Source organism: Saccopteryx bilineata, chromosome 3, assembly GCF_036850765.1.
Source record: "Saccopteryx bilineata isolate mSacBil1 chromosome 3, mSacBil1_pri_phased_curated, whole genome shotgun sequence".
NCBI lineage: Eukaryota > Metazoa > Chordata > Mammalia > Chiroptera > Emballonuridae > Saccopteryx > Saccopteryx bilineata.
Genome location: NC_089492.1, coordinates 285,589,593 through 285,613,875, shown reverse-complemented (window position 1 = coordinate 285,613,875; position 24,283 = coordinate 285,589,593). Strand labels below are relative to the sequence as shown.

The 24,283-nt window shown below is 50.3% G+C and overlaps 1 protein-coding gene across 1 annotated transcript; it reads left to right on the top strand.

The window, feature by feature from the left end:
- Positions 1-2,020: 2,020 nt before the first annotated feature.
- Positions 2,021-11,949, top strand: UBIAD1 (UbiA prenyltransferase domain containing 1). The gene is made up of 2 exons (XM_066270442.1): positions 2,021-2,854; positions 9,493-11,949. The coding sequence occupies exons 1-2, from the start codon at positions 2,332-2,334 to the stop codon at positions 9,978-9,980; spliced, it is 1,011 nt and encodes a 336-aa protein (XP_066126539.1). The 5' UTR covers positions 2,021-2,331; the 3' UTR covers positions 9,981-11,949.
- Positions 11,950-24,283: the final 12,334 nt, after the last annotated feature.

Below are 24,283 nucleotides of genomic sequence, written 5' to 3'. Positions count from 1 at the left end.
TACTGTTTTTCTTAAGAGCCATACAACCATGGTAGGCACTGTTGTGGGGGTTAATATATGTAAAGTACCTAAAACACTACATGATACATGGGAACAGTTAATAAATGCTGCTACTGTTACTTCTGAACATTTCTACAAGGCAGGTTGTATTGTTCCCACTTTATAGTTGATCCAGGAGTAAACTGGCATACAGAGGGATTGGGTCATACAGTTGGTAAATGAGAAATTAAAAATATCTGTTTCTTCCTCTTGTCCCATTTGACAGTATAGGTTATTTTGGTTTGACCAGCATTGCAAGTATGTGCTAGGTGCTAAAGTTGTACATTAATAACCAGCTAGCTGGTAAGGGAGGGGACCATGTATATGTCTATACAGGGCTGGCTTCCTGTCTTGAACTGCTTAATGATTTTTTAAATAAGGGGCCCCACATCTTTATTTTGCACTGGGTACCAAAATTATGTAGTCAATTCTATGTACTTATATGTTATATTTGTAGTATAACTTTAACTGATATAAAGGATGTGTAGCATACAATTTATACACAGTAAAACACACAATACCTTTTATTGTAAATTCCACATAGCCAATTGATTCTGACAGTATGCTTCTTCTGATATTGCACATAGCTTCCGTATGGTTGCAATTGACCAATGAGTATAGTTCCAACATTTTGGTTGATAGCTCCTTTTATGTGAATGAATAAGAGCAAAGTGAAGCAAGAGATATCTTGACACTTCACTAGTTTGGCAATGATATGAAGCCTTTGCTGAACTGGATAATAATTTTCCAAAACTGGAAGAATAGTTCCTCAATTTTTTTGCCGCTATTCACGACATAATAGCTGCAGAGTTTACACAATTTTAAGTTTATTCTGCATGATAAACTTTGTTCAGTCACTTTCATAAGTCTAGATTATCAACAATTATCATGCATTTGCTTTTTGCAGGACATAACCATTCCTACCACGCCGATTTAAAGCTACCAGCGGATGTCGCTGAATGAGAAGCTGGGAAAAGATGAGCAGAAGCATATTGTTTTATGGTATTTCCACACTGCAGATACAAATGTGAATAAGCATGAAGGGTAATAAAAATCCAGTAATCAGGAAGTAATGGGCTTTGAATCTTTGTTATTTTCATTTTTAAGATAACTTACCTGATTGTACGTTTGTATAGTTTAATTTTTTTAACTTTTTAATTTTTATTTATTCTTTGTAGAGAAGAGAGAGAGAGAGAGCAGGAAGCATCAACTCCCACATGTGCCTTGACCAGTCAAGCCCAGGGTTTCAAACCAACGACCTCAGCGTTTCAGGTGAACCTGCCATGATAGGTCAGGTGCGTAGTTTAATTTTAATAATGGATGTGCTTAATGAGTAACTCACAAAATTCCCCAAAATTTAACAACTGGCTCTCTCCAGTCAAACAGTGGGCAACGAAGGCTGGCAATGAAGACACAGAGCTGGCCACCTGGTAGGGTGGGAAGGCCAGTTACTTGTATGATACGAGTAAGTGAAACTAAATTATGGATGAATAGGCAGGAAGGGCAATTTCTGGCATTGGTAATTGCACGATAGAAAGTGGAAATTTTTGCTACTGTGATTATTAAGAGTTAATTTCTTGGACATCGTTTTCCATTTCAGAGCTTCAAGTTTCCCATTTAAGGGGGGGGGGATAATTAGACCTTTTTTATCTCCCTCAATGTGCTCCCTGGTTTTTGTCCATTTTGTTAACTGCTGCGTACAATAGTGTTCAATAAATGCCTGTTGCATACTGACTGAAAAAAAAGAATGCATCCTGTTTTCGGTGAATGAAAGCTCTCGGTAAATTGGAAAGCCACACGCATATGTAGTGGATGTTTTGACGCTAAGAGAGGTTGTAGCCTCCGAGTCTGGGAGCAAGAGGCGGCGGGCAGACCCCCAGCGAGAGCAAACCGAGACCGCGGGGTCACCGCCCAGCCCCGCCCAGCCCGGCCCGGCCCGCGCGGTCGGCCCCTGTTTCCCGGCCGGCCTCCAGAGGCGGGCGCACAAGATGGCGTCCCCGGTAGCCCCAGGGAGGCGAGCGCCTCTTGGCCTCGAGCTCTAACGCCAGGCAGGGGTCCAGAGACACGCTTCGCCCAGGGGACAGGAAGCCCGAGCGGTGCTACCGCGCCTCCTGTGGTGCTAAGCCCGCTCGCTGCTGCCCCGGGGCCCTGCTGCCTCCCCAGCTCTGTCCCCGGGCGGAACTGCAGGAAGGTCAGGGGCAGCCGCTCCGCCCGGTTCCCTCCTCGTCTCACGGCAGTCGCTGGTCTGTGCGTGGCTTACTGTGAACCCTGACTTCAGCCACGTGCATTTCCATGGCGGCCACGCAGGTCCCGGGGGAGAGGATTAACATCCAGGCGGGAGAAACGGCCAAAGCCGGGGACCTGCTGGGGAACGACGGTCTGGAGTGGGACAGGCCCCTCCCGCGCTCCTGGAGGCAGAAGTGCGCCTCCTATGTGCTTGCCCTGCGGCCCTGGAGTTTCAGTGCCTCACTCACGCCGGTGGCCCTGGGCAGTGCCCTGGCCTATAGATCCCAGGGCGTCCTGGATCCCAGGCTCCTGGTGGGTTGTGCCGTGGCGGTCCTGGCTGTGCACGGCGCTGGCAATTTGGTCAACACTTACTATGATTTTTCTAAGGGCATTGACCACAAAAAGAGTGATGACAGGACCCTAGTGGACCGGATCTTGGAGCCCCACGATGTTGTCTGGTTTGGAGTCTTACTGTACACTTTGGGCTGTGTCTGTGCCGCTTGCCTCTACTACCTGTCCCCTCTGAAACTGGAGCACTTGGCTCTCATCTACTTTGGAGGCCTGTCTGGCTCCTTTCTCTACACAGGAGGTAAGAACTGGCCTGATTCCTGTGCTGGAAGTCTTAGTTGCATGTACTAGAAACTGCTGCTTTGTGTAGGAATTAGGGCTAAAGCAATGATGTCAAAAGTTCTTAGGCCACTTACGTGAAATCTATAGTGTGTGGGTCATGTGGATTATTTTTAAAACAGTAGTGGGTTGAAAAGATCCTGGCTGGGCTTATGGATATCAAAATTTTTTGCGTTTAGTTTCTTTTTTGTTGGTCATATCACAGTTTCAGATTTTAGAGGGATTAACTATGAAGAGCTCAAAATTATACAGCTAATTACTTACAGCTGTTTTGCTAGGTGACTCAGTGTAGCAGGCTGATTAAGGTAGTGATGGCCAGGTGGCTAAACCTTCTTTATTGAGCATGTAAGTGCCAACACTGTTCTCTGTAAACAACAGCAGTCACAGATCCCTGCTATTGTCAAAGTTATTTTATATGTGCTGAGGAGAGACAGAAAGTAAAAATCGTAAATTATAGTTAGGTTGACCAATGTCTTAGTTTGTTCAGGACTAGGAGGGTTCCCAGGACATGGGACTTTTGGGTGCTGATACCAGGAAAGTTACCTGTAAGTTAGGGTGAGTTGGTATCCTGACTATAGTATATGAAAAGACAGTTAGTTGTATAGTAAATAGAGCAAGGAAGGAGGACACAGTGGACTATTTTAAGTAGTTTGATTAGGGAAGGCCTCATCAAAAGGTGGTGTGTGAGTAAAGATTGAGGGAGATGAGAGGGGAGGGAGTTGGCCAAGCACATACTTCATGGAAGAGTGTCCCAAATCTTGGAACAGCAATTGCCAAAGGCCTTAAGGCAGGAGTGTCCCTGAAAAGTTTGAGGAACAGTGTGAAGTCCAGGGTGTGAATGAGGGAGAAAGTGAAAGCAGGTAAATTTAGTGAAACATGTTTGGGGAGGTCAGGGAGGCGCAAAGATTATGTAGACCTTCATGTATTAAAAGAATCACTCTGCCTGAGCTGTGGTGGTGCAGTGGTTAGAGTGTCAACCTAGAATGCTGAGGACCTAGGTTTGCAAACCCCAAGGTGTCTGGCTTGAACACAGAATCATCAACATGATGCCAAGGTTGCTGGCTGGAGCAAGAGGTCACTGGCTCGGCTTTGATCCCCCGGTCAGGCACAAATGAGAAGCAATGAATGAACAACTAAAGTGACACAACTACGAGTCGACGCTTCTCATCTCTCTCCCTTCCTCTCTGTCTCTCCCTCTCAAAAACAATAAAGAAAGAAAGAATCACTCTGGCTAAGGTCTTGAGAATGAATAATGGAGAAAGGAGAGGGGGGAAAGGGTAGAAGCAGGGAGTTGGAAAAGGAGGGAGCTTTTGATTACTAGGCAAGGAATGGGGGCATGGATCAGGGTAATAGTTGTGGAGAGGGAAGAAGTCAGGTTTTAAATATATTTTAAAGGTAGGCATGGTTTGCTGATACATGGGATGTAAGGCAGGATAGGAACAATAGAATTAAGCATAACTCAGAATTTTGGCCTGAGCAACTTGAATACTGGAGTTGATGTCAAGTGAGATAGAGAAGGTTAAAGATAGGTTTTTGGGGACATGATTGACTTTGAGCATCTTAATATACGAGATGTCCAAGTAGAAATGTCAAATGGATAGTTGGATATAAGAGTCTGAGTTAGGGGGAGAGGTCTGAGCTGGAGATGTAGATATTTGGGGACCATTGTCATATAGATAAAGGTGTATGACTGGCTGAGAACACCAGAGAAGGGAGTGTTGATAGAGATGTGAGGAGGACCAGGACAACCCTGGGGCACTCTTGACATTAAGAGAAAAGAAGGAACAGGTAAAAGGAACTGTGATGGAGCATCTGGAGGAGAGAAGACCAAGAGACTGGTGTCCTGGCAGCCAGTTATAGAAAGTTCAATAAAGGAAATCAGTGGATGCTGTAACAGAATGTATAAGGTGGTGGGAGAGGGAAGAGACCCTCTCTGTGAAGGTGACACTTGAACTAAGACTTAGAGGATAAGGAGCTAGCCACGGGGGAGACTTTGGGTCTGATTCAGGTGCCGAATGCTTCAAGACTGAAGGAACAGCAAATGCAAATACACTGGAGTGGGAGAGAGCTTGGCATCTTCTAGGACAGGGGTCCCCAAACTTTTTACACAGGGTGCCGGTTCGCTGTCCCTCAGACCGTTGGAGGGCCGGACTATAAAGAAAACTATGAACAAATCCCTATGCACACTGCACATATCTTATTTTAAAGTAAAAAAAAAACACAGAACGGGAACAAATACAATATTTTAAATAAAGAACAAGTAAATTTAAATCAACAAACTGACCAGTATTTCAATGGGAACTATGCTTCTCTCACTGACCACCAATGAAAGAGGTGCCTCTTCCGGAAGTGGGGGCCGGATAAATGGCCTCAGGGGGCTGCATGCGGCCTGCGGGCCGTAGTTTGGGGACCCCTGTTCTAGGACCTACGGAAAGTCCCATCAGTTTGGGAGGGAGGGAAAATGGAGATGCAGTTGGAGAGATAGGCGGGACTAGATCATGCTGGTCCTCTAGGCGGGGCCTCGGTCTCCAGTGCTCCTTCCTCCTCATTCCTCATTCCTGACCTGCAGGCTTAATCCTTGGACCTCTTTCCTGTCTCCATTACCTCCTATCATGAGTTTAGCCAGCCTCATGGCTTCAGATGCTATCTGTTAAGCTGGTGACTCACATTTATGCCTCTGGCCCAGATTTCGGCACTAAACTTATTCCGCTCTTTTTCAGTAACTTCCCTTAGAGGTCTCCAGGTACCTCCAGCTAACCATGTCTAAGATCAAATTCCTGATCTTCTCCCCAGAGAAGCCTGCTGTCCCTCAGCTTCCCCCCATCTCACTCGATGGCAGCTTCATTCTTTTAGTTCTTCAGGCTAAAAATCACAGGTGTCATCCTCACTTTTCTTCCTCACATCTTGCATCCAGTTCATCACAAATCCTCTCGACTCTACTTTCGAAATGCACTTGGGACCCGACCATTGCTCACCACCTTCCACCACTGCCACCCTTATCTCCCTCGAGCGTTGTGGCATGTTCATTCCTGTTCTCTGTGCACCCATCCTTGTCCCTGCCTGGGTGCTCCCGAGTCTGCAGGCAGAATAATCCTGTTCAAACAGAAGGCAAGTGTGTCCGTCCTCTGCCCAAAATTCTCCAGCGGCTCCCATCTTGTTCAAAGTAAGGGCCAAGGTCTTTGCATGGACCCCAGGGCCATTATCTGCCCATGCACCCCAGTCCCCCAACTCTGATCTGCCCTGTTTCCTCCTCATGTGCCCCAGCACACGGCCCTCTTGCATGAGATCTGGGCCAGAGGTATGAATTTCACCAGCTTAAGAGATAGCATCTGAAGCCACGAGACTGACTAAAATCACGGAAGGAGGAAATGGAGACAGGACAGAGGTCCGAGGGTTAAGCCCTCAGGGATGCTCTTGCCTCAGATCCTGTGAAGAGTCCGCTCTGGGTTTGGAGTCCTCTTCCCCCTTCTGTCTGTATGATTCCCTTTCTGACCGTCTCCATCCCTTTGTCAGCTGTGTAGTGAGGCCTTGCTTTCTAACCTATTTAAAATGACAAAACAAAGCTTTTTGCAGCAGCTGAGAAAATAAAAATTACACACAAACACACACACACACACACGCTGTGCCCCATGCCTCCCCCAACCTTCCGTGTTGCTTCTCTGCTTTTTCATCCTAGCACATACTACCCGTCAACATAAGTAAGAACACACTTCGTTAGTCATCTTCCCCCTTAGACTGTGAGCTCCCCGGGATTAGGGATCTTAGTCTCTTTGTTCTCTGCTGGGTCCCCGGTGCCCAGAACTGTGCCTGGCATGCGGTCAGTACTTAATATCCATTGAATGGACAATGGGGAGATAATAAAATGTAATGAGCAGAGTAACGGCAAAATCTGATTTTATAGGTTTTTTTTAATATTGTCAATTATATAGCCATAAAAGTCATACTGTGAAATGCACAGCTCCTAAGTGTACCAGTGTAGTGAATTTTGACAGACACACACAGCTGTATAACCCATACCCCATCACGATACAGGACATTTCCGTCACCATAAATGCTTCCCGTGCTTCCTCCCCATCACTCCCCACTCTCCCACCCCTGTCCGGAGGCAGCCAGTGTTCTGACTTCTTTCATGGAGATTGGTTTTGCTGCCTGGTCTAGACTGTCATATAGGTGGATCCTTCAGTGTGAATTCCTGTGCCTGGCTGCTTTTGCTCAGCGTGAGGGTTTTGAGACTTGTCATGTTGCGAAGCTCATGAGCGGTTCCTTTGTATTGCTGAGTAGTATCCATCCTGTGAACACAGCGCACTGCCTTTATCCATTTTCCTGGTTGTCAACGTTTGGCTTGCTTCCATAGTCTGGCTGTTCTGACTGAACATCCATGCTCAAGTCTTTCTGTGGGTATTTGTTTTCACTTCTCTTGGGTCAGTGCCTAGGAACGGAATTGTTGAGTAATAGGGTCAGTGCTGTTTAAGTTTATGAGAAGCTGCCAAAGTGTTTCCCAAAATGATTGTACTGCGCTTTCCCACCAGCACTGTGTGAGAGTTCCGGTTGCTCCATATTCTGGTCAGCATTCTGATTAATGTTTTAACAAATTCATTCCTGCTCCATGGAGAGAGCTGGTCCAGTATTTCGCTGTGCTGGTGCATTTGGAAAATGGTGTTAGGGAACATGGAGGTGCCTTAAAGGAAACTGCCAGGTGTGCCACGCGTCGGGCACTCAGGACACAGGGCTGTCTCCTGAGGGCTGTAGCACTCTTGCATCAGATAGCCTTTAGGAGGTGCCAGACCGTTCTCATCCCTAGAGTGGGTTGCGATTGGTTTTTGTGTCGGGGGCTTAAGGTGGGGGCTTATCCTTACCTGACAGCTGGGGGTGTTAGCTTACGCTGTGGTGGGAATCATCTTGCAGTATATAAGTGTATCAAGTCAACACATTGTACACCTTAAATTTATACAATGTTGTCTGTTAATTAGATTGCAATAAAGCTGGGGAAAAACAGCAAAAATCAAAGAAGCCCATGACTAGTGTGAAGGTAAACTAGGCTGAATCTTGTTCTGTGGCTGCCATGGCTTTAGGTCCTCTATGGACCATTGTCCCTTATCATTTTAGGCTGGTTAACATGCTGTGGATTGCCAACAGCGTTCTTGTTGCTGGGGCCATGCCTTGGTAGGTTGGCACTGGTTTACTAATTTAGAACCATATACTGTACATGTGAGTCACGTCTCACCCAGTCTGTGCTGCTTTACCCTGAGAGAGATGCGTTTTCTGACCTCAGTCCCAAATTTCAGGTGCTTGTTACTGTAGCTCTGGTTGGGTTTGCCTTGGTGCCAAGCATGGGGAAGCAAGCTGTGAGCGAGCCAGATGCAGGCCCTGCCTTCGTCAAACTAGCATTTGTTGGGAAAGACAGAGATTAAGTAATGAGAAGTCTGATAAAGTTGAAAGTCAAAGTCAGGGTGCCAACGAACATGTTGCAAGGGGACCGAGCGTGGCACAGGGCTGAAGGAGGCCGCCCTGAGGAATGGCCTGTCCAGTCCTGAAGGGTGAGTAGGGGGAGTTAGCCAGGCCGAGGGGAGGGTGGGCCTCACGGCCTGAGGAATGGAAGACGTGCGGGGACAGAGGGCAGGGCAGCGCCAGGGAGAGCCAGGTGGACAGTCTGGCTTTCATCCCGAGACAGCTTGTTGATAAGGGCTTTGGGGTCTAGGATGAGCAGGTAGAGGGGTATCGGGGGGGAGTAGATTAGTCTTTTGGAAGGATCGCTCTGGTGGCAGTGCAGAGATTCGGTTAGCGAAGGGGGGTTGTTACAAGGATGGAAGCCGAGGGAACAATTCAGTGGGTGTTGGCAGCATCCCAGACACAGATGATGGCGACTGGGATTTGGGGACTGAGGCTGGGGTGAACCACTGTGTGGGAGAGAACCAGGCAGGTGTCAGGAAGTGGATTAGACAGGATGTGAGGTTGATTAGCAGCAGTACAGGAGATGTGGTTAGGGATGACTTTGTTTGAACTTGATGGGAACCTGAGAGGGGAAACAGCACCGAAACCTCATTGTCTGAGCTGTTTTACTCATTATGCGGCCGAAGGTTTATTTACACGGAGTTCGGGAACCCTGAGATTACACCGAGATTCGCTAGGGATCTTCTAAATCACAAGATGCTGCAGGGGATGTAGAGGAAGGAGTTGGGAGAGCGAGAGACGGAGCTGGGTATTCTGTGAGGCCTGGCCCATCTGTGCTACTCACAGAACTGTTCTGCAGGGGCTGGTGAGGTGTGAACAACGGGAAAACTGGACTGCAGGACCTTTTAGGTCCTTCGTGGGCTCTCCCGCTGAACCCTGTGTGTGTGGGAACCTAGTGCTTTGTGTGCAGGGCTTTGTTGGGGGACAGGAGGAAGGAAAAATTGGGTATGCTTCTGAAACCTAACCGAGGGCTAAAAGATTAGTATTCTCTGTGCCTCTGCCACTGGAGGGGAAAGGAACTCGGAGACAGGCTGTTCTTGTCTGAGAACTCACTCTTCTCAGCTAGAAGGGGCCGATCTTTGAGTGGTGCACAGTCCCTCGATGTCCAGCCCCGATCTCACAGCAACTCTCCGGGTTTTCTGGCCCTAGGCATTGGATTCAAGTACGTGGCTCTGGGAGACCTCGTCATCCTCATCACTTTTGGTCCGCTGGCCGTGATGTTTGCCTACGCAGTCCAGGTGGGGTCGCTGGCAGTCTTCCCGCTGTTCTACGCCATCCCTCTGGCGCTGAGCACCGAGGCCATTCTCCATTCCAACAACACCAGGGACATGGAGTCCGACCGGGAGGCGGGCATCGTCACGCTGGCCATCCTCATCGGCCCCGCCCTCTCCTACGTGCTCTACACGTCTCTGCTCTTCGGGCCCTACTTGCTCTTCAGCATCCTGGCCACACGCTGCAGCATCAGCCTGGCCCTGCCGCTGCTCACCATTCCCATGGCCTTCTCCCTCGAGAGGCAGTTCCGAAGCCAAACTTTCAACAAGCTGCCCCAGAGGACCGCCAAACTCAACCTCCTGCTGGGGCTCTTCTATGTGTTTGGCATCATTCTGGCGCCAGCGGGTAGCCTGCCCAAACTCTGAGGGGGCCAGGCGCCCCTCCACCAACACGTCCCCCTATCTGAGAATGTGTCGGAGGCAGAGTGTCTCGGGACAGAAGGTGATTCGACAGGGAGGGGCCTAAGGATGGCTTGTGAACTCCCACCTTTTTTTAATTTTTAGGTTCTGGAAGATAATGTTCTGTTTCATGGGGAATCTTGAAACCACTTTGTTCTCAGGTGAATTGGCTGCTTGGCCCTTGTTTTATTTATACTTTCCACTAGAGGGTGATGTTAGGTCACTTTAAAGTGGACTGAGAGGCCCTGGGACTTGGTGAAGGAGCCACCTGGGCTGGCCTCCAGTCCTGAATGAGCCATAGTAACTTGACCATGCGTCCTGTTTTCTTGGTCTTGAAGGATGTGCTAGTGACAGGTGTCAGGCCCCAGTGACACCAAAAACCCCTGTCTCTCATTCCGAGCACTGGCTTCTGAAACACACGGCCTAAGAACAGCCCTTATTAGCAGCCTGCCGCGGCTCCCGGCCGTCCACCTGCCTAAATCGAGACTTGGAAGCTTTTGTCCTTCCTCTCTCCTTTCACTTCTCACAGTTGAAGGAAAGTGTCAGCTCACCTGGCAGCAAGATCCAGCTGGGGACTGGGAAGGAAAAAAAAACAACCACCACCCCAGAAGCAACTGAGAAAATCACTCTGCTTTGGGATTGGTAGGGGGCTGTTTTCCCTCTGTAGAATCTGCTGGAATGATAGGAAGGACCCCCAGCCCTTTCTGTAACTACACTGCTCACAGAAATAAGGGGATATTTTATTGCTTCGTATTCATTTTGAAATATCCCCTCATTTTTGCGAGCAGTATACTAGGAGCCCTGAAGTTTTAGAGGCACTGCCCTCCTGGCCAGCTGCTTAAAGCCCACAAGGCTGCCTTGTCCCCACCCCCATCGCCGTTCCTGATGCTCCCCAACACGCACCCTCCATGCCTACCGGGTTCCCATTTGTGTGGCTCCCATCCTTGGAGCCTGACTCTTTGGGCAGCTGCTCAGCAACCGAGTCAGGAGCAGTTGCCACTTTGCGCAGAGCCCAGGATGAGCAGACCGGGCACAACAGCTCCTCCGTGGAGGAGTAAGCCAGTAGACACGCAGCCCTGACTCTGTTCCGTCAAGTGATAGGCCCTGCCAGGGAAGGAGCTGCATCTTCCTCCTTGGAGACACGTGCAGTATTGACCCTGCTTCTCCCAGAGGCGTCAGTCGCCTTGTGCAGACATAGTTTGCACCCAGAATGGGGAAATTCCAATGTCGATCAAAGTTGCTTTTCATTTCATTGCATGTGAAATATAATTTCTGGGCTAGAATTTCTCGGTGGCATTTGGTCTAAGACTGAAATATACTGAGGCCATCATTATATTTTTCGGTTGTGATGATAGCCATTCTGATAGCTATTCCAGGGGCTTAGTCTTCTGTTCTTAATCTTTAAAACCAGGCTAATGATATGAGCTGGCTCCTTGAGTTGGAGTGAGCTTACTTGGAAGAAAACGTATCTGGAAATTGAAAAAGTTCCTCTGAACTTGAAGGTGGTTTGTGTGCAGAGATCCAGAATCCACAAATAGTGGGCAGGGCCCTGCTCTCCTGCCTTTCTTCCCAGCACCATCTTGGTTTTACTCCAGCCTTGTGGGATTTTGGTGCTCACAGGGGTCTTGCCTTCAGAGACAAGCTCCCTGGGCCCCTCCAGGCAGGCCGTGTTCACGTGGGGCTCACCCCTGAGGCTGTAGGGCCAGGACCTTCCTGTGTCCCCAGGCCGGACCCATTGCTGTAAGCTCTCCTGTTGGGGTGTCAGCCTCTGTATTGTGTCCTGGTGCAGATTTTGATTCATATTTTTATATTTAAATGTTTCTAAAAGGCTAAACTTGGTGCCAGGTTTTATATGCAGGTTGCCATAATTTGTATTACATCCCCTGATTCAATGAAGGTTTTCTTTAGACTTGTTAATAAAAAAATATTTATCAGTTTCCAGTCTTTTGGGGTTTTTTTGTTTGCTTTCCTCCTACTTCTTATTATCTGATTGTGAGCTCTGATTCATAAATCTTAGGAGACCAGCACAGGGACATTGGGACATTTGGTGAGGTTGGGTACATGATCTTTAGTGATGAATTTAGAACAAAGACAGTAGGGACGGACCACTCAGAGCCAGCGTGGATTTGCCAAGAGACGGCCAGGCCAGATTAACCATGATGCCTCCTGCCTTTCCCTACTTCCATGATTCTTTTTCCTTGATAGGGTCACTGCGCTATAGACTGAGATCGTGTAGTGGAGAGAGTACATTTGGTTTCAGTTAGGCATTTGACAATCTATCTTTATGAACAAAGCAGAGATACGTGGAATGGGTAACAGTCTAGTTAGATGAGTTTGTGGGAGACTGAACAAGCTGTGGGAGAGAGCTCACTGATCAGCATTCGAGGTCAGCAACAGGCAAGGAAGCCGTGAGGAGCAAGAGGGCACCTGCCCTCTGCCCAGCTGTTACTGACTGAAATTAGGCAGCCCAAATTGCAGGTTTTGTACATCTTGGAGGAAGAGCTTATAAAATGACAATAAATCAAAGGCTCCTGGACGTGTCCAAGGAAAAATTTAGCATGAATTAATATGAAGCAATATACATGGGTCCCAAATATCAACTGTATAACTTCCAAAGGGGAAGTTCTCTGGAATGACGACAGTAGATGGGGGTGGGGTGATTTTATTTTTTTCTTAAAGATTTTATTTATTGATTTTACATAGAGAGGAGCAGTGGGGAACGAGAAGTAGTTACTTCAGTCTGTTCATTGGTTGCTTGTTGTACATGCTTGACCGGGCAAGCCCAAGGTTTCAAACCAGCGACCCCAGTGTCCCAGGTCCGAGCTCTATCCACTGCGCCACCACAGGCCAGGCAGTTTCTTTTTTCTCAATAGAGAAAATGTGGGTGGTCGATCAAGAGCATGTTGTGGGGGCCCTGGCCAGTTGGTTCAGTGGTAGAGCATCGGCCCGGCGTGTGGAAGTTCCAGGTTTGATATCTGGCCAGGGCACACAGGAGAAGTGCCCATCTGCTTCCCCACCCTTCCCCATCTAAGGCTTCATTGGAGCAAAGTTGGCCCAGGCGCTGAAGATGGCTCCATGGCCTCCACCTCAGGCACTAGAATGGCTCTGGTTGCAATGGAGCAACAGCCCCAGATGGGCAGAGCATCACCCCCTGGTGGGCATGCCGGGTGGATCCTGGTCGGGCACATGCGGGGTTCTCTCTCTCTGCCTCCCCGCTTATCACTTCAGAAACAAACAAACAAACAAAAATAATAATAAGCATGTTGTGGGTACAATACACTTGGATTCCAGTAAGGCATTTGACAATATGATCCAAACTGTGGAATGAATGAAAATCCAATTAGAGAAACTTGATTTCCATGTGCACACGTATGTGTTTTCACTGGAAAAAGCTGCAGGAGAGATTTTAATGTCTCTGTATGGGCACCACGTTTTGAAGATGTTATTAACAAACTGGATCTGGTCCAGAAAGCACTAGGCAGACTGGTAAAGGCGCTTAAAACCATGTCAGCGTGGAAAGGAGAGACGAGGGCTGTCTTGGGGAAAAGAGATTGGTTTTTTCTTTTTTCTTTTTTGCATGTGACTTCAAAGGTAAGACTAGAGACCAATGAGTGGAAGTGATATGACCCCGAGTTTAAGCTCTTAGGTCAGGAAAAACTTTCTAGCCGTTAGAGGAATCACAAGTGAGATGTTTGACACGTCCCAGTGGGCGGTGAGCTCCCTGTGACTAGAGGCATTCAAGCGAAAGGATGATTCCTTGTCAGGAACACTGAAGGGAAGAGTTGGACATCAGAGAAGGGGAGTATGAGAAGACCTCTAGGGTCTTCTGATCCTGAGATCTGTTGTTAAGGGATTGTCTCAGACCTACCCCCAGGGGCTGGGAGGGTCGAGTACAGGAGACATGTTGACATTTCCTCTTTGTGGTGTTAGACTGTTGTCCCTCTGTCTGCCTATTTTAACAGGCACAGCAGTGATTGATATTCCTTTTTTTTTAAGGTTATACACACACACACATGCGCGTGCGCATACACACACAGTTGATTTCACCCCCAAAAGCCTTTGAAGCGAGGTGGATGACAGCTCCTTTCCTCCGATCCCCCTGCGGACCACTCTGCTGCTAATGGACTGTCAGCTCCTTTCATTACAGGCTCCAGACTGCGCAGGCTGCTGTGACCAGTGCCACTGGCAAGAGCCTGGCACTTGGGTCTCAGCCAGTTGACATTTGTGATTTGCCCTTCTTCAGATTGGGACAGCCCTCCCACTGTGAGTGACTAAGCCAGGATGCCAAACGGCAGTGTAAAAGCAAGTTGGGTCCCCTACCTGAAGAGGTGAGAGGGGCCGAGTCTGGGCTCTTCAGGAGGGCCTGCGGACAGGTACCTCGGGGGTTAGCGAGGGGAGGCTATGATCAGAAGGTACAGACCCTTCCAGGGCCCCTGGCCCACCTCAAGAATGCAGGAGCTCTGGGAGGGTCTTCAGAGAGACAGTGAGGATCTTGATCGCATGCTCTCCTCTGGGTTTCAGGGGTAAAGGGCAGTTGGTCTGGGGCCTACCGTGATGCTAATACATCCACAGAGGCAGCCCTCTGAGTGGGGTGACTCTCAGGGCACCTCAAGCCTGAGACCTGACAGGGGAGATGAGCAGTTGGAGGAAGAGAGGCGCCATGGGCCCTGCTGGGTGCTGCCCTCAGCCTTGGCACTGGTTTGCTGCCCTCTGGCATTCAACATGAGGCCCTTTCGGGCCTCTGCCCTCCACCCTTTGCCTCTAGCTCCCCAGGAGGCCGGCTCCACAGGGACCAGTTTGCCTGTTTATCTAACCTGCCCTGGCTGGCTGGCAGGCTGGGCTAAAGTTTCCTGTCAGAGCCTGCCCATCCCTGAATGACAGAGAGTGGCCACTTGCTCACCCATGACGACATGGGAAGGTCTATTCTCAGGTGAAATTCCTACTCCTGTTCCCCCATTTGCCTACCTCTATTTTCTGTTTCTCGTAGTCCTCACCAGGCCACTGAACCAGGAGTGTGGGTGGCTGCTTGCTGAGCATGTGCTGGCCACCTCGGGGAGACTGAAAGAGCCTCCCCCACGTCCACAGTGAGCAGCACCAGGAGGTGGTAGTGACGTGTGTTTGGGACATAGAAGACTCCCTCTTTGGGTTCAGTGAGAGGAGGCTGACGCATGTCAACTGTAGAATAAATACAGACAAATATGGTGCATTGAGGTTAGAGATGGGGATGCCAGACGGAGCTAATCAGGAAGGCTTCCAGGAAGAGGTGATGATGAGCAGTGATCAAGGCTTCTAGGAAGTGATGGCCACGAGGATTATTGTTTTTTTGTTTTCTTTGAAGCTGAGGTCTTGGTGGACAGCTGTCCTCAACTTCCCTAGCTGGAGAAAGTCCCCTGATTTCTCCTGGGGAATGTGGAAGTTTTTCTTAATGAACCTCTCACAGCCAGACCACTGCAGCATTGGGGTGGGTGTGCGAAGGCCCATCACATCACTGGCAAGGTCAGAACCCGAAGAATGAAAAACCCTGACACTGCCTTGCTGGGAAACAAACAGGAGGGATGGCCGGGCATTAAATCAGCCAAGTCTGCCAATACTTAATCAAGATGAATGGCTTCGCGAGACGAGGCCCAGGGGAAGTACCATGTTAGGGGGACTGGAAGACTGCCCCGGCTCTGGGCTGCACTGCGGCCAGGGAACGCTAGGCGAAGAGGAGTCCAGGTTCAGGGGAGATGCCGAGGGGGTCAGAGGTCCTTTCTGTTGCCAGCGGTCACTAACTAGGGCCTTTCAGCTGACACTTTCCCTGGCCAAGGACCCTGGCCTACTATTGAGAGGTTGCTCCAGACCAGCTCTGTCCTAGGGCTCAAGATAAACAAGGCATGCCCCTGCCCTTTAAGGGACCACAGTGAGCTGGTGGAGAGATCATATACACATATATTATTCTGAGGTCACCCCAAGTGTCATAGTAGAGGCTCAAAGACTGTGGGAGAATGAGCATGGCAGAGATTAATTTCTCCACTCCAGACCCTGATAAAGTCACTGCTTATAACTAGAGCCCCTGCTACCTTGTTCTTCTGACCTCTGATCTTCTCTGGCACCGTCTGCGGGCAGCTGCAAGGCCTGTCCATCATTTGCAATTAATTGAGCAAGTATTATGTGACAAGCACTCAGCAAAGCTGCACAGTATAATGGTGAATAAGACCTGGCCCCCATCCTCGGGAATCGTACAGTCTCAGGGGCAAGGCAAGAACTGGCATTCCTCATGCCACTCGTGGAGCTCGTCTGGTGGAACACTCGTGGCATCTGACAGCACTGGGTTTAATTGCAGGCTGCGTCACCTGCCCGCTAGATGCACTCAGCCACGCTATATAACCTCGGCGAGCTTCCAACTCCTTCTTTGCAAAGGGGGGAGGATCGTATTTGCCTTGCAGGGTAGTTTTGAGTGTAAGTGGAATATCACGCATAGAGCACCTAGCATGGTGTCTGGTCTGTAGCAGGCACTTCCTCCAGGGAGTCCCCTTTCCCCTCTTACTGACGAGTACGTTAGACTGCAGTTGTTTCTGTGTAATCTCAGGCTTCCCTAGTAAAGGGCAGAGGACCACAGCTGACACGGCGGTGTTCTTCAGAAGGCCAGCACTGTTCATTCAACGTTTATTGAGGACCTAAGTGCCAGTCTTTGTGTTAAAAACTAATAGAGGACAAACAAGACCAGGTCCCTGCCTTTGTGGAGCTTATAAGGTAGTAAGGGAGACAGAAAAGAAAAAGAACTCTTCATCATGAAATTGGGGGGGCGTTCCTTTGGGGATTTCCTGGGGGGCTCTGCCCTGGTACCCACAGAAAGAGTCTATGGGGAAGCCGAGGGATGGCCCACTTGCAGCCATTCTCTCAGGGAGAGCCAGACCTGGTTGTGTGAGATTAGAATCCCAGCGGGGTGACTATGGGAAATGTGCCCCTTTCCCGACCATAGCCCGGTACCCCTGAGGTTCTGGTCTTGGGGACAGAGACTGCCAAGGTAGCTTCCCCTTTGAATGCCCTGTGGCCTGGCCTGGGAGCCTGACCATTGAGCAGGTGCTAAGGGAGTATTGGATGGAGAGACAGATGTTCTTCCACATGGTTGTGAGTGGCCTGTCATTCAGAGGGGCTTCAAGTGTCTCTAGGTTAAGGGAATTTTAAGGGGGTTCGATTCTCCAAATATGCCATGGGGAGAGGTCACGTCACCTGGGGCTCCTGTCAAAGTCCAACAAGGGAAGGACATCCAGAGAATGGCTGAAGTCTGTTTTTATCAAGGTGGCCATATTTTTAAAAAATTTGCCATGTGCATGGGTGTGCATATGTGTGTGTTTCCTCGTGTACATGCGGGGACACCTGCCACCCTGCCCCCACCCGCCCCATCACCAGCAGGGCAGTTATTCTGGGTATCAGGAAGAGCTGGAAATTAATGAAACCCGATGAAATGAGCGACACCTTGTAAAACAATCTCAATGACTAGATAACCGATCTCCATGCAATTCCAGGGAGGATTAAAGGAAACCGCAGGGACTGTGAGCAAATGATAGCCCAGGGCCGCTCGGGCAGAGGCAGGGAGATGGAGCGGTTCATTATCCTGGCAGCTCAGAGCCGGAGCTGGGCACAGGGGCGGGCTGGCTGCCCGGTGGAGAAGAGCCATTCCTCTTCCAAGAAGGGACACAGAGGGGACGGGGAAGAGCGAAGAAAACCGAATTTGTCAAGTGGGGCCGGGTGCTGTGTAGTCCGTGCCCCATGCCGTCAGGTACCACAGCTAATCTTGCTCTGCCTGAGAGTCGGGGAAGACCTGCTTCCCTAACAGGGTCCCTGTCCCCCGGGGAGAAGCCAGGCCCTGCCCCGGAGACCCCACTGCCTGCCTTGGGTGATCCTCGACACTCGTTTTCTAGTCTCTCTCAGTGGATCAGGTGACGTGTCCCCTGAGTGGCAGTTCTTGGAGGTGGCCTGGGATGCTTTGAGAAAGGAGAGTGTCCCTTGTTTACTCCCTGGGATCTGTCCTCGGAGAAGCTGCAGGAGCAATGAGGGTGACCGCGGCCCACGCACACGGCCCAACCTCAACCTCAACCTCAACGGCCGTGAGAGTCTCTGTCCTCTGGGTCTGGTGCACCTGGGACTCACCATGCCCTTCACGTGCCTCTCCGCCCGGCCTCCCCACGCCTGGAGAGCTGTGTTCTCGGGTTGTTTCACGGGCTGTGTGGTTATGTGACTTGCTCAAGGTCACGTGGCCGCGGAATGGCAGCACCTCGACACAAGTCATCTCTTCTCTGGCTCTAAATGCAGCACTCATTTGGTTAAAAATCTTTTCCATTTTTCAACACTTCACTTTTCTTTAGAGAGAGGGAAAAAGCATGATGGGTTTATATTTTTTTATAAATCTCATTTCAATTTAAATCTCTTTTAAAATGTTGAAAGACCCACAGCTGCCTCTCTTGTCCAAGTCTTCCTCTCTCATTCCTTTTCCTGCCTCTCCTCTTATTTCCCTCCCTAACCCTTCTCTCTGCTCCCCCTGCCCAAGGGGCCCCCCCTCAGCTCCCCCTGCGCACGGGCCCTCCCCCCCTCAGCTCCCCCTGCGCACGGGCCCTCTCCCCCTCAGCTCCTCCTGCGCACGGGCCCTCTCCCCCTCAGCTCCCCCTGCGCACGGGCCCTCTCCCCCTCAGCTCCCCTGCACAAGGGGCCCTCCCCCCTCAGCTCCCCTGCACAAGGGGCCCTCCCCCCTCAGCTCCCCTTGTGCACGGGGGCTTCTCATGTTGGTTGCCCTGGGTGTTGGAGGAGAGATAGAAGAGGTAGGGCCTCAAGAAAGAGAGAGTCTGGGGTTCCCGCTGTTGAGAAGGGGGTGGACAATTCTATTTGCTCTGGGCAGTCTGACCCAGGAGGTTGTGTCGGCCATCCCTCCAATCTAGAGCAGAAGCGTGGCTCCTATAAATTTGGTAGACATTGACTTAAGGCATGAGCACCCTCCAACAGAATCACCTGCAGAGACCACAGTCCTGCGTCACACACCCTCCTTCCCAGTTCCGCTGTCTGACCTGAACTAGGCTCATGTGTGTGTGTGTGTGTGTGTGTGTTTTCACCTTTGAGACTGCAATTCCATGATGGAGTTGGGATAGTTCTCATCTTATAGGTGAGGAAACAGGCTCATGCAGCAAGATTAAACACCTTGCTCTCAATGTCTGCAACAGGTGCAGCTAGCTGCCCAAGGTTGCAGAGCCAGAAGCCACGCTGGGATTAGAAGCCAGGCCCCTTGCCTCCTAACCCAGTGAGTGCTCTTTGCACCCTGCTCTGTGGTGTGGGTCAGCATCCTGACCTGGGTCCCAGCCTCGAGAAGGGAGGGCCGGGCCAGGAGGCTTTGTGGTTTCCAGGCTCCTCTGGGGACCCAGCTCACGCCAGAGATAAAAAGCCAGCAGAGAGGACGGCCTGATCCTGCGGAGAACCGCAATGGCTCTCCAGGTAAGGAGAAAGCAAACAAGCCAGGAGCCGCTGATTGGGAGATAATCTCCCTGAGAAATGATAGAGCGCCAGTTGCTTACGCAGCTGCAGGGCTGCAGCTGGGCCCAGTGCTGACGTGCGATCCGCCTCCAGATCCGCACTGTCGCTGGCTTGTTGGAAAAACAGATGTTATTGTCCTCGGTTCCCATCCCTTTGTCTCTAATAGGCACTTAAGCACAGGATGGGGATTAGAGAAACTGAGACGTGTGTCTATTTCAGGCTCTTTCTGGAAGCCTGTACTTCTTCTGTGGGACTTTGGGTTTGGGAAAGAATGGGTGCAGGGGCGGACCTCTTCCACCTGGGTGTCCTGGGCCAGCCTTGGGGAGGAGACGCCCTGTTGGCCCCTTGCCCAGGCCACTGGGTGCTGAGGACTAGTTCTGGGAGGAGTACCTTTGTTCTCTCCTAGGTTCGTCGCCTGGGGACCCTACGCTGATGTTAGAGGAAGGGATGACGGGGACCTTGGGCCCTCTGCCTTGACTTTCAGAATGTGGAAGTTTGGATGAGGTCAAGGGCTGATGAAATCAAGGTGTTGAGTTTCCTTTTCGTTTGGGATTCATTCATTCACTCATTCACTCATTCATGCATTCATTCAGCAATCTGCTGCTGAGCACATCCTTAAAGGCTTAGCCCTACACCTGTGACAGCAGCATGCTTGTTTGCAGGTGAAAACTTTTCATGGGAAGAACAGTCAATGTCGTACATCGGGGTCACGGTGGCTATGATTTAATGGGAGCTCAGAGGCGCTCGTGCACCTTAATAACTGTAGCAACCTGCCCAGGCGCCTCGGATTCAGCCACCAGCCAGTCCTTTGAATGAAGGCAGTATATTTCCCAAAGGTTCTTGCTAATATACAGACGTGTAATTGGGGAGGGTTTGTGAAGGGGGAAAATATCTGCCCACCAACATGGAGAACAGAGGATGGGGCCCAAAATGAATGCTACGCAAGATGGGGAAGTTCTGATGACACACAGATGAGAACTCTTTAGCCAATGGGCTGCTGCCCTGGGAGGAGGGCCTAGGGGGGGCTGTATGAGAGAATTAGGTAGTTTAGGGGGAGCAGTTCTTTGAAGGACCTGGTTCCACGCATCACTGTTTGCCCCGTTCTGCTTTGAGACTGGCAGCGTAAGACTACAGAACTATCCCAACTTCTCTGCCCCTGCCTGGAGTATGTGCGTGTGTGTGTGTGTGTGTGTGTGTGAACTTAGTATGCTCTGCTGACCCTCAAACCCCAGAAGCTCAGAGATGGGGCCACTTCTGGCTGCACAGGTGCCTCCTCCACATCTCAGTGGGGTAGCTGGGGCTGAGATGGGGTGGAGACAGAAGCCCCAGCAGCTCCTCCAGCTCCCATGCCCCTGCTGCCTTGCCTTCTCCACACCCTGCTTTGTGCCTGTCTCCTCCCCCAGCTGGGGTGGAGGGGCTGATCGCAGGTGAGCCCAGGCCCCAGCCAGTGGCTTCCCAGGCAGCTTTGATGAAAGAAGAGGGGACCTAATCATGGAGTGGGGGTGGAAGGACCCTGTTCTGTTATCCCTCCTTTACCTGATGGGCATTAGAGAGCTAATTAATTGGGGAGGTGCCCACCAGGCAGAGATGCCCTCTGTCACCTCTCCCTACTTAATATTCAGAACCAGTTTCACCTCCCTGTAGCAGAACTTCTAAAAAAGAGTCACATTGTTACTTTAGAATTCACCTGAAGTGGTTTCCATAAAGATGATTATTATCATCTAGTGATGAGCCTAGGTGAGCTCGGGCTCAACACCAGAGCTGAGGGAGGGCTTGCGCCCTGCCCTTGTGGCCCACCCACCTTCGTTCTGCTCCAGGAAGCTCTAAGGCAAGTCTGCCCAGGGTTTCCTAATGCCCGTCTGCCCTTCCCTCCTCACTGGCAGAGCTCCTGACTGCCCACCAGAATTCATACACCACCCCTCAGCTTGCCCCACACTCCCATGAGGAGGGACTGGGGGAAGAACAGCATCCCCGAGAAAATGTAAGGAAGCGGGCGGGAGCCCCCAAAAGCTCGCTTGCCAGGTTCTTTCTTCCCTCCCCTCACTCTGCGGTCCCCTGGCCCCCGCCACGCCTGCGCAGATGCTCAGACCTGGTGTGGCCAAAGAGGTGCTTGCTCTCTGGAGCAAGGGCTCTGCCCAAAGGACTACACTCGAGGACTTGGAATGGAGAGGAGACCTGAGATGTTGGAAAGCTATCTCCTTGCCCCCAAACAGGGGATCCTGATCCGATAGCCCTGAAGGCAGTGACAGTACCTTAGTCACCTCACCTCCCAGGGCTGGGACCTGGGCAGGGCAGATGCGCCCACTGAGAGCATGTTGCCTACAAATACATAAGGTGGGGCAAAAGTAGGTTTATAGTTGTGAGTACCTGAAACATAGAGTTTATTTATCCTTATATCATTTTTGTGTTATTTTTCATACAATCAACTGGAAACCTACTTTTGCTTCACCTTGTACAGCCTTGCAAAACTAACCTATGGTGTCAGAAGTCAGGAGATTGGTTGCCCTTTGCTAGCAGGGGTTAGATGGGGCGTTTTCATAACACAGGTTAAACGGGTGCATTCACTTTAACCAGATATACTTACAACTCTGCACCCTTCTGAGTGTGCATTACACCCCAATGAAACGTTTACCCCAAAAGCCCTTTGTCAAGTAGAGAGTGTAGTATTTCCATAGTCATATCACTGAAATGCAATTATCGTCCTGGCTGGATGTCTTGGTTGATTAGAGCATCATCCTGAAGCGCAGAGGTTGCCGGTTCAATCCCCGATCGGGGCACATACAGGAACAGATCAATGTTCCTGTCTCTGTCTGTCTGTCTGTCTGTCTCTCTCTCCCCACCCTTCTCTCTATAATCAATAAAATTAAAAAAAATGAAACTATAAGAAATGCAATTGTCTGTTGGGGAAGGACGGCACAGGTAGTAGAAAGTAGTGGATGGTCCACATTGTTCTCAGCTTGGAATGAGGGAATTACACACAGCACACACTGTTTGCAGAAGATTCGCCACTGTAAGTGTACATGCTCTTGTTAATATTAAAATTGATTGGCAATTTCTGAATCTGTACTCAGTCTCGATGGGTGAGACGGTCTCGAAGCGTTCCACGTGGCAGGGGAGTGAGATTGAGGGCGGTTTAAGAATTTGACACAGGTCCTCTCTTCCCTCCGCCTCCTGTCCTTCACTCAGTGTGGGACGCGGTCACTGCTCAGGTTGCTGAAATGCACAGTTCTGTCCTGCTTTGAATGGTAACAGAGTCAGGTTTTGAATGAGAGCCCCTTCTTGGTATGAATGATCGGAAAGAAACTGCCCACTGGAGGAGGGCCCAAAAGCCTGGTCCTGGGTTGGTGACTGTGGTACCTTGTTCGCAACGAACCCCATTCTGCATGGCACACCCCTTTCCCAGAAGCCTTCACTGCACTTGTCTCACCAGGAGACAGAGCCTTTCTTGACCCCTTGAACCTGGGTCAGCCTTTGACAAATAGCTCATGGCAGAAGCGATGCTGTGTGACTTCCCAGCCTGGGCCTCCACAGGCCTGCAGCTACAGCTCCCTCCACTTGAGCCCACCCTGAGACTGTGGCTGCAGGCGTCAGGTTCAGCCCACGGAAGTGTGGGAAGCCACAGGAAGCAGAGATGAGCCACCCTGCGGAGGTCCCCAGCCATCCACCTGACAGCCAGCCCCAACCACCAGACATGTGTGCGAGACCACTGGTCATCCCAGCCACCAGCTCTCTGTACATGAGGCCCAAGTTGTCCACCCATAGAATCGTGAGCAGATAAACAGTTGTCCTAAGCCATTAAGCTTCGGGTCTTGTCACAAAGTCATTCATAACTGACACAGTGACTAAGGCCCTTGCCCGAGCACCCACTGGCCGATGCCAGCATCCTGGCGGCCAGGACTGTGCTTTCAATTGCTCTGCCCATTCTTCCAACTTTCTGTCCAAGATTAGTTTCTTTGATCATCCCCACCAGGTTCCAGGGCTGACATAGCTGTGCCCATTGCTCTTTATTAGTTTAATATATGTTGAAGCCTCCAAATAGATGCTGGGGCCCAGGTGGAGCAGATGAAATGTGACTAAGTTCTGTGGGGGGATGATTGATAATGAGTAGGGACTGGAAAATCAATTGTGTTAATTCCTGGTCTGTCATTGGGACCAAGAATTAATGAGAAAATCTGTCTAACTTAATGGTATTTACACATTATACAGAGTGTGATAAAATTTTCTGTAGGCGCTGCCTGGCATTCCAATTATATAAGGCCTGTACAACTGAGGGCCAGGCAGGTGGCAGCTGCTCTGGACCTGGGCTGGGCATGTCAAGACTCATTGGGATCCCCCAAGTACCACATGAACCCCCGAGTAGGTCCCATGCCCCTGCATGGATCTTGTTGGCCCAGCTGATCCCTGCCGAGTGTGGGCCATCCAATTGGCAACGTCTCAGGGATTTGCTGGACGGCACACTTGTGGGCCTGCTTGGAGGCTAACCAGTTCAGAAGCCATGTGGGCCGTGGGAGAATAGCCAGGGATGGGCTCAGTCTTGTGTGTTGGCTTGAATTGAGAGACACAGATGATCTTGCTGACCCCCAGGCCCCTTCCCCCAGGGGAGGTTGGCCCCAGCCCTGCCCTATGCCACACCCACCCAACCCTTGAAAGACACCTTGACAAGCCTCATAGAAACTGATGAAAGAGTCTGCTTCGGAGTCTGAGTATTTGTTTTCTGAAACTCTGTAGGCTAGGACTTTTGTCCCGCCTAGAGCTACCCATGGAGGTAG